General features: G+C 35.8%; 2 protein-coding genes across 3 annotated transcripts; both read right to left on the bottom strand.

The window, feature by feature from the left end:
• Positions 1-3,803: 3,803 nt before the first annotated feature.
• HSP23.6-MITO (mitochondrion-localized small heat shock protein 23.6) lies at positions 3,804-4,979 on the bottom strand. Its single transcript, XM_078982581.1, has 2 exons — positions 4,572-4,979; positions 3,804-4,385 (listed from the first exon to the last, which is right to left on the bottom strand). Exons 1-2 carry the CDS (start codon positions 4,795-4,797, stop codon positions 3,964-3,966), a joined length of 648 nt encoding a protein of 215 aa, XP_078838707.1. The 5' UTR covers positions 4,798-4,979; the 3' UTR covers positions 3,804-3,963.
• A 2,493-nt stretch (positions 4,980-7,472) lies between these two features.
• Positions 7,473-9,240, bottom strand: LOC145034213 (vesicle-associated protein 1-1-like). 2 transcript variants are annotated; one of them, XM_078982579.1, is made up of 8 exons: positions 8,937-9,240; positions 8,768-8,838; positions 8,525-8,606; positions 8,302-8,417; positions 8,066-8,227; positions 7,922-7,999; positions 7,736-7,842; positions 7,473-7,642 (listed from the first exon to the last, which is right to left on the bottom strand). In XM_078982579.1, the coding sequence occupies exons 1-8, from the start codon at positions 8,986-8,988 to the stop codon at positions 7,609-7,611; spliced, it is 702 nt and encodes a 233-aa protein (XP_078838705.1). In that variant the 5' UTR covers positions 8,989-9,240; the 3' UTR covers positions 7,473-7,608. The 2 variants fall into 2 exon arrangements, with proteins under 2 accessions (XP_078838705.1, XP_078838706.1); XM_078982580.1 differs by having other exon boundaries at positions 7,473-7,842; positions 8,937-9,239.
• Between the last annotated feature and the right edge of the window lie 969 nt (positions 9,241-10,209).

Genomic DNA, 10,209 nt, shown 5'->3' with positions numbered 1-10,209 from the left:
TTTATACCTCCTTTGAGTGCCAAAAGATGAAATGGTTCCAGATCCTTGAGCTCAAGATACTCAAGTTCTTCTTCTTCAACTCCTCTTCTCTTCTTCCAAGCTTTTCTTCACCAAAATGAGATCAAAAGATCAAACACACACAATAATGGAGTATGAGGGAATATTAGGGTTCTCTAAGGGTGAAGGACTGGTGAGGAGGCTAGGGTTTGAGCAATAATGGAGTATTTATATGGCTTAAACCCGAAAAACTAGGGTTTTGAGTATGCTCACGTACACTGTGCGTACACCTAGGTACGCTGCGCGTACGTACATACGCCCCCCCCCCCTCCCGAATCCTAGGCGCCTCTACGCCCTGTGTACGCCAAGTTATGCCTAGCGTACGACTTATGGGCAGCCCAACTATTTGGCCCATTTTGCTAAGGTCCACTCCATAAGTCCATTTGTCTCATTGTTAGTCCAATCACTAATATTAATTACTTAAATTAAATAATACATCGAGAGACGGATGTTACAACTTATATAAATACCAAACAATTTTAAATCATTTTACACCATAACAATTCTTTACATATCTCTCTACTTTCTCATTTTCTCTCAAAAGTATGGAACAACATTAAAATACCTATACCACTCTAAACACCCCAACAATCCCAAACATTCCAAATGATCAATATCAAGGTTACATTTAAATGCTAGCACCCCCAATACAACAACAACCTCTATTTATCAGCATTCCATTTCAACCAAACTACTTCCAACAACAAAGACCACAACAATTCAATCAACCCCAATTCCAAGGTTTTCAACAATTTCAACTCCAACAATTCCAAACACAATCATCTCAACAATTCCAAACACGACAATCTCAAGTCCATTTTTCTCAATCCCCACCCATAAATATGGACAACGACTACGATGACTGGGTCGAAGAAACACAACCGTCTAGGCGAAGGAAATCAAAAGGAAAAGCTACAAATAAAAAAGGAACGACTTGGATCCAATAAGAGGAGGAAGCTTTAGCTAAAACTTGGATTTATATATCGTGTGATTCGAGGACGGGCAACGCGCAAACGGGAAACAGTTTTTTGCTTCTTATTTTCACTTTTCACTCGCTTTTGGAAAGGCAAATGGGTCTAACGTACGACACATTTAATGGAAAATGGCGTGAACTACGAGCGGCGTGCACCAAGTTTAACGACATATTTGAAAATCTAAAAAATATGCATAAAAGTGGTAGTAACGATTTCAATATTTTATCAACCCCTTGCCAACAATTCAAAGTTACCAATGACGGTAAAGCGTTCGGCCACCAAAAAGCGTAGGAAATTTGTCGTAAGGGTCCAAATGGGTCCTTAACTTGGAGATTTCGCATTTGGAATCAACCACCGGATCCAACAAAAGGCCAAGAACTTCCGAGTCGGATGTGGGTTTTGGTGTCGACCTCAATGACGGGACCGAATGGGAGGGTCCACCGGAAGTCCAACTTCGTCGACCACCAGGAAGGGATAAAGAGAAAAAAGCGGTGTCTTCAAGCAAAAAAACGAGTAACGAAAACGTACTTGCAAAGAAAATTGACAAAACTTTAAGTTTTTTACAAAAAAAAAAAAAAAAAAAAAAAAAAAAATCAATCGAGGAAGTTCGGCGTCGAAAACAAGCATTCACCAATCTTCAAATTTTAAACACGAAACCGCAACCGGGTATGGACCTGAAAATATTAACCATGTTTCTAAAAATCCAACAAGTTTGGAAAAAGTATAGACCTTAGTTTTAAGGTTTTTAATATTTATGTTTAATTTCTATGGTTTTTAGTTATTTAGGTTTTTAATTTTTATGGTTTTTAGTAATCTAGATTTTAATTTTTATGTTTTATGTTTTTTATGTAACGTGAAATATTTAATTATGATTAATTTAGGTTTTTTTTTCTTAATTTTAATCTAAATATGACAAAAAATAAAAAGAAACTAAAAAAAAAAAAAAAAAAAAAAAAAAAAAAAAAAAAACATTGTAGAGTGATTTTCATGGCTAGGAAACATGATGTGGCACATTAATGACTTTTCTAAAATAGCCGGTGACTATACCTATAGCCTAAGTGTGTTATGAATTAATTGCATGTATAATGATAAATTCACAGTAAAAAGATTATGGTTAATGAGAAAATTTTAGGGTGCGTTTGGTTGTGGAAAAATTTTCAGGTTTTTAGGAAATTTTTTCAAGAAAAACGGAAATTTTGAAAACGCGTTTGGTTCGTTCAGTTTTCCAAAATTTTTCAAGAAAATGAAAATTTTCAGTTTTCCAAATTGTATGTAAATTTGAAAAGTGATTTTTACAGTTTTCCAAAGTTTTCCAAATTTCTAAAATGGAAAATGAAAACTCCCCCGTTTCAATCAAACGCGTTTTCTAAAATTTTCATTGAAAATTGAAAACGAAAACTCAACTCTATTTTCTGAAAACATTTTCTTAATGAAAACAGTTTTCCACAACCAAACGCACCCTTAGAGTGTGTTTAGTTGCGGAAAAACGGACCGTTTTCCAGAAAAAAATTTCCAAGAAAAATGAGAATTTTGAAAACGCGTTTAGTTCGTCTATTTTTCTAAATTTTTCACGGAAAATGAAAATTTTCCGTTTTCTAAAATTACAAAGAAGTTGAAAAATTTTGGAAAACTGATAATCATTGTTTTCCATATTTTTCTAATTCCAAAATATTTCTATAAACATATATCCACTCCACCCCATCCACCTCTATCTACCCCTACCTATACACACACACATACATACCCACCCCCACACACACCAACCTACAAACACACACACACACACATACATACATACCCACTCACACACAAACACACACCCCAACCCACACACACATACATACCCACCCACACACACCCACCCACATATACACACACGGACACACCGACCCGCACACACACACACTAACCCACACACATACATACTCACCCACAAACACACACATACATACCCACCCACACACACTCACACCCGCATACACACACCAACCCACACACATACACATACATACCCACCCACACATACATACCCACCTACAAACACACACAGATACATACCCACCCGCACACACACTACCCCCCCCCCACACACACACACACACATACACATGCATACCCATCCACACACACCTCTACAAACACACACACATACACACCCACCCCTACCCCCACCCACCCACGCACACACACACACACCAACCCACCCATACACACACATACACCAACCCACACATACATACCCACCCATACACACACACACATACATACCCACCCATCACACACACATACAAACCCACACCTACCCCCACCCCCACCTTTACAGACACACACACACACCCATACACACACAAACCTACACCTACCCCACAAACACACACTCGCACCCCCACCCACCCAACACCACCACGACAATCACCGACCTACCATCTCCACCACCACCACCACTAACCCGTCACTAGCACCACCACCACCACCGCTGCCGCCACCATCACCACCACTGACACAATTGCTGCCACCACCACCATCGTCTGTCATCACCAATACCGCCGCCGACCCGCTACCATCACCACCACCATCCACTCCCTACCACCGCTACCATTTTTTAAAAATAAAAATCGATAAAAAAATACACATCTAAACACGTTTTTTTATTTTCTAAAACTAAAAATGAAAAATGAATAAGTTTAACTAAACGCGTTTTCTAAAATTTTCAATGAAAAATGAAAACGGAAAACAAAAATCGAAAAGAGAAAACAAAAAACAAAATAAAAATTGTTTTTCCGTAACTAAACGAAACCTTAGATTCCCATTGAAAACTAGTTGCAGTATATTATTATTTTTTCACTACATATATCACTAGAAAACGGACACATCATCATCACATAAACAAAAGTAGAAGTCTCAACATTTCCACACCATAACTATTCAGTATTCACTCCACCTGAATCTGCCTCACATCTTTCCTCTCCTCTTCCTTCACTTTTGGAACCCTAATTTTCAGCACACCGTTCTTCAGCTCCGCCTTTATTTCATCAACCCTGTATGCGTTTAGCGGCAGATCAATCCTGCTAGAGTACCTACGCGGCGGCTCCTCCTCATCCTCCGTTTCCTTCTCCGCCTCTGCACGAATCACCAGAGTGTTCTGCTCCACAGAGATCTTAACGTTGTCTTTGTCTATACCTGGCATGTCGAACCGAAAGTTGAGAGAATCGTTGTCTTCCTTTGCGTCCCATCCCCGTCTCGTACCGAATCCTCCTCCTCGAGAGCTCGACATAAGCGGATTCCCCATGAACTGATCCATCATGTTGAAGATCTGGCTTAGGCTTCTCGATGGAGAAAACGGATCGAATACGTCTGAAACCAGTGCAAATTGGAGATGTTAATAGGAAAACCGACAATTCGTCAACCGAAACAACAAAATCTGATGAGGGATAATTTCGAAATTGCGATTATTTTAGAAAAGCCACTAGGACAATCAAGTAGAAAAAGAGACACCGAGTAACTGGAAGCAAAGACAAATAGGTTTGACGATCGACTCACCAGAAAATAGATCATTATCACGGCGGCGAGAGATAGTTGCATCAGCGCGGCGATCGACATCGACACCGCGATTGTCATCGTCATAGGCAGTCATCTGGGACGAGTTAGTGTTGAAGCACCGTTGGACGGAAGGAACAGCAGAAACAGATCGGAGTGGATTTAATAGCTTGTTAAGCACTGTTGCAACGCCAGTGGTGCCCCTTTTAACAGCGAGTGAAGCTGCCATTTCTCCGATAACAATTGATGACTATTGTGTAGTATTGTGTAGGTTTAGATTCTTTACTGGATGACGACTTTAACTGTCAAGTCACTTGCTTTGTTGAGTTGTGAAGCAAAGCAGGGTCCGGTGATATACATACGTATATATAGGTGGTGAAATGAGAAGCTTGAAGAGAGGTGTCGATTCTTCCAGAAAGACACTCGATGTTTCTGGAATCGGTAGCAATGCGCTTTTCATTTTCAAAATCTCCTATTTTCTTCCGTGACACAACAATTTTTTTGTTTTAATTTAATCTTTTGAATATTATATAAAAGTAATGGATAATAAAATTGAACTGTGTCCATTTCGTCATCTAAAGATAATCTCTTTATGTAATATTGTCGATATTAGGTTGTGTGTGGTTTTGCAAGTTTTAAGCCAACGTGGTTTCATGTGTGGTTTTAATAGGGATGTAATCAACCGGAGTCGAGTTGAATACTTACAAGCTCGAACCTTGACTCGATTAGAGAAAAGTGGAGCTCCAACTCGAGCCTTAAATTCAAGCTCGAGCTTGAGCACGATAAAGTAAATAATATTTTCGAGCTCGGCTTGACTCTTCTGAATTTACTATTAGAAAATTAAAATTACATTAAACTACAACATAAATTAGATTAAGCTCGTGAGTTCAATTCAATTCAGTTTTATAACATGTATATATGAATAAACCAAAGGATAAAAATATAAATATAGCAATGCTCAATTAAGTCTATGAGTTTCACAAGCTCAAGCTGAGCTCCATAATGTACTCTAATATTTTCCAAAATTATAAAAAGGTCTAATATATAACCATTATCTAGAAATAGATTTTAGTTATGATGTAAAAATATCAAATCTTCTAAAAAAGAATTTTATACTTTGAATTCCAAACAAATGTAATTTAATTCTTATATCCATTTAATCGATCGATTTGAATATTTTCCAATGGTTCTCTGTCAAGGAGTTTTTTCTTTTCAATGCTCATTTAAATTGATATACGGATTTGGGGCCTTTTTAATGTGGATAGGACCCATAAAATATTTGTACTGAATGTTAGTCAGTAATAAAGGTGCACCTGTCAAACCGGTTTTTTGAGAACACCTACAAATGAACCGAAGCTGGTTTTCTAGGAACCAGTTTTTCCAAAACATGACCGTTTTATTTAACGAAATTTCAATTAAAAAAAACAAACCAATTATAACTGAATCATGTTTGGTAATAACGGGATTTAAAAAATGATTTTCTGAAAACCAAAATCGGTTCAAAATTGGTATTTGTGTACCTCTAGCCAGTATAGAGGTGTAAAAGAGATATTATAGATGTGAACTTGTTGTGGTTGGAGACTCACAGTTGGTTATGATTAAGGTTTGTTCTTTTTGACATATTCGTTTATAAGCTAGTTTTTTCTATATATAATTATTACAAGTTAGTGTTTTAATAAGATCACTAAAATAGCTTTTAAAAAATTATTTGAGATACCTTATTGATTATCTTTTATATTTTGTCATAGGTTTTTCAAATAACCTTTCTATACTCAAACTTTTAAACAGCTATTTTACATATTTTCGTAGCTATTTGCACAAGTGTTTTTTACAAAATTTTCTCATCATCCTCAATCGTTTATACAAGAAACTTGAGATTATTCGTATTTGCGAGTATGCGTTCATTTTTTCAAATATTTGTTCTAATGAACAAAAGTTGTAAAAGACATACAATTTTTTTTAACATATTAATGTTTACATATTTGTTAAAAACATAGTAAAAGAAGTTTGAAGAATGAAGAGCTACACAAAGAGCTCGAAAAAAACAATTTAAAATAAAACTTGTAAAAAAAAAAAGTAAATTTAGAGAAAAAACTTAAAAATTCGTTAGGACGACTTTTATGACTGGTATCCAAATTTTATCTTAATCTCATCTTAGTTATATATCTAAATGTTATTTTATGTCATTTTATAATTGAAATCTAGTTCTTCTCAACGGCTCATAATCTTATCATAAATTGTGTGTATTAGGGCGTGTTTGATACGGAGCTTTTGGAACGTTTGAGAGCTTCTAGCTTTTGATAAAACGCTCTAGTTTAAACAAAAAATTTCGTTTGGTAGTACGAGCGTTTAGCTTTTAGTTTTAACAAAACGCTCCTATTCTAAAAGCTACTTCATGTAGTGTTTTGTTAAACGCTCCTGAGCTTTTGAAATCAATTTCCATAATTACCCTTAAAAATATATTTATATATTTATTTATTTTTAATCAATTGTCCTTTTATGTAATTTTATATATTTCAAAACCTTCCAGCTATTTTTACCAAACATTTATATAACAAATAAAAACTACAGCTTCTCGCTACCAGCTAACCGCTACCCGCTTCCAACTAACAGTTATTTTTACCAAACACGTCCTTAATGTCTCAAGCAAGACTTCAACCTTCAACCCCTTGGAAAACAATTTTTCCAACTCAGTAGACGGCTAGCCATTTGGTAATTGACATTTAGATTATCAGGTATTTTTATCAAACATTATTATTTTATTAGTTAGCTTACAAGCTACCTTTTCAACTAGTTTGGTAAACACAACCAAAATTGAAAACATTGGACTATATTTTAATTTTAGAATCAGAATTTCATTTTAGCTTGGAAATTTTTGCATAAACAAACCTAGACTTCATTGCATTGAATAACTTGTTAGAAGTGAATATTGAAAAACAAGATAATGTACAATTAACCCTTTCCATCCGGAGTATTGTTGTGAGTAGAAAAATGGTTACCAACGCATTCAAAAGGCGTATGCATGGTATGGATTAATCTATCACACGCCTCTTTCAAGTTCTAATGTCATAATACTATAATCAGAAACAGAAAAAGAAAAAAGAATTAATCAATTGTTGTACATCAATTTTCAACAACTTAAAAGAAAACAAATGGGAATGGTTTACTTCTTGATGATGTAACCCAAAAGTAGACCGATCAACCCCACCACAATAACAAAGATGAAGGAGAAACCAGCAGCTTGAGTTTTGTTGCCTCCACGCCTCAATAGTTCCTACACAAACACAACGAATTACCAAACACATTAACATTTTTTTTAACAGATGATCATCCATTAACAGCATCAAACTCACCATTTCTTGACGGATTCTGTTACTTTGTTTGATAGCAGCATCTTTCTCATCTGTCAACTTTGAAATAAGCGATTTCATCTGAAAATCCATGCCCTTGTTTATTAGATCTAAAAACCTTTAAATAAAAGTAAAAGTAAAACAAACCTCAGAGCCACTAGAAGAATTCCCATTATTGGATATTGTAGCTTTTGGTGAAGATCCTTCCTCTGGTTCTTCTTCTGGAACTGGTGAAGGTCGTTGGGGTGGAGGAAGATAAATAACTCTCAATTTGCACTCTTCAACAGCATGTCCTGCCTCCTTACTGAACTGTAGTTTAAATTAACACAAAATCACCATGGCTAAAAGCTATCAAATTCTCAAATCTTATTTCATCTTCTTACCATTTCAGGGGTAACATCTTTTGCGGTTGCCCCTGGACCTGCAACCACACTCTGAAGGAGAAACTTATCCTTACATTGCAAGTCAACAGGGGCTTCCTTCTGAGATTGCATCGTTACTGTAGCAGAAGCCATAAATTTAACAAACAGACCACAAATACTCAAAACCTTGCCTTCTTTGATTCGATTTCTGGATGTCAAAAACTAAATTTTGGGGAAATCATACCTGTGACGTCACAGGTTGATCGAGGCAAGACAACTCCACTATTCGGACGAACACAGTACTTCTTCGGATTCGTAGTCTTCACCTGAATTTTTTCGTCAAAAGTTTAGAAACCCTAACCCCTTTCCTCGAAATTTTAGATCATAACCCAAGTTCGAAAAAAAAAAATGCAACATAATCCATCCGAGATCAATTGACATAAAAATCAAAATTAAATTTTTGATTAAGAATTCAGTAGAATGTTACCTTGAAAGCTACATGATTCTCTGTCTTATTCGACAACTGAATGGAGCAAGATATCTGTTTCTTCAGTTCGACTAATTTAATCAAACAAAAAAACAAGAGAGAACAAGTTTCAGAATCACATAACAAAAGCAGTTTATTTGACAAGATTTTATGGGATCGAAGGACTTACAAGGGAATTTGAGCTCCACAGGCTCGACGTTGAGAAGCTCCCCTGTACTCATTTCTTTTTTGCGAGGTTAAAGTCGATCAACCCAAAAAGTAAATTGATTAAAAGATTGCTGCAGTTTGGCTACTCCAAAAATAAGAAGATTATTGGAGATAGATATGTGATCCGAGAGAGAGATTTCCCTTGTAGAACTAGAAAGTGTTTTCCATGAAACGTAAGCAGAAACGTATATCATCGACAAATCGTTGACTTTTCATCGATTCGTAGTTGACCAGGTTGTTTGATATTGTAAATCAAAGATCATCGTGTTAATTAGCTGAATAATTTATTTAGGACGTGTTTGGTTGAACACGGATGCTGATAATAGATATGGAATACAAACAGTAATGAAAAATCATATTTCTATTTCTTATCTAAAATCTAAATATCAGATTATACTTTTAAAATATTAGATTTATCAAAATCAATTTTTTAAACATTTTTAATTAGTTTTTATATTTTATAATCATATTAATTTATCAAAACTATCTAATTGACTAAATTACCCTTCAATATTAGAACCATACATTTGAACAAATCGATAAATTTATCATTCACCGACTACTAGTCTCCATCATGAAGGTATGTTTGAATTTTGTGTCTCCATATCCTTAAATTTAGTTAATTATGAGTGTATAAGTTCCATATATTTTCATCGAACATAGGTGTTCCTCTATTTAAATGAAAAACTGAAGTTCTTGATAAATTGGATTACTTTAAAAACTTTCTTCGTTGAAAGGGGATTTGATGATTGAGTCTGTTTATCAATTGTGTTTGAAACATCTATTGTGGGTTTTTGTTCATTTTTTAATCTTGTGGGTTTTGAATAAAAATTCTACAACACATGCATCCAACTATACATGGGTTAGGAACAAAAGCGATAGTGTCAACAACAGGGCCAGAATGCATTGTTTCTAACCGATATGTTCGGTTCACTTCTGATTCTAGCAGAAGTTCCACGAGGAACTGGGCACAAGGCAACACTTCAGCACTGCATATAATCCGCAAAACGACGGTCAGAATGAGCAGACGATACAGACCCTCGAGGATATGTTGCGGGCCTATGTTGTTGATTTTGGTGGGAGTTAGGATTCCTACCTACCTCTTGCGGAGTTCTCATATAACAACAGTTATCACTCCAGCATTGGTGCTTCGCCTTTTGAGCTCTTGTATGGTCGGAGGTGTCGCACCCTGGTTTTTCGGGGAGAGGTTGGCCACAGGGTTATGTGAAGGACTG

Source organism: Lactuca saligna, chromosome 3, assembly GCF_052625555.1.
Source record: "Lactuca saligna cultivar CGN05327 chromosome 3, ASM5262555v1, whole genome shotgun sequence".
NCBI lineage: Eukaryota > Viridiplantae > Streptophyta > Magnoliopsida > Asterales > Asteraceae > Lactuca > Lactuca saligna.
The sequence above is the reverse complement of the archived record's forward strand: the minus strand, read 5'-3'. Positions and strand labels throughout refer to the sequence as shown.

Coding starts and splice junctions, on each gene's coding strand:
- LOC145034213 (XM_078982579.1), bottom strand. CDS start 8,988: ATGAGTACAGGGGAGCTTCTCAACGTCGAGCCTGTGGAGCTCAAATTC. Junction 8,607..8,767: donor AGAATCATGTAGCTTTCAAG/GTAACATTCTAC, acceptor GAAAAAATTCAG/GTGAAGACTACGAATCCGAA. Junction 7,843..7,921: donor ACAGAATCCGTCAAGAAATG/GTGAGTTTGATG, acceptor GTGTTTGTGTAG/GAACTATTGAGGCGTGGAGG.
- HSP23.6-MITO (XM_078982581.1), bottom strand. CDS start 4,797: ATGGCAGCTTCACTCGCTGTTAAAAGGGGCACCACTGGCGTTGCAACA. Junction 4,386..4,571: donor TGATAATGATCTATTTTCTG/GTGAGTCGATCG, acceptor CACTGGTTTCAG/ACGTATTCGATCCGTTTTCT.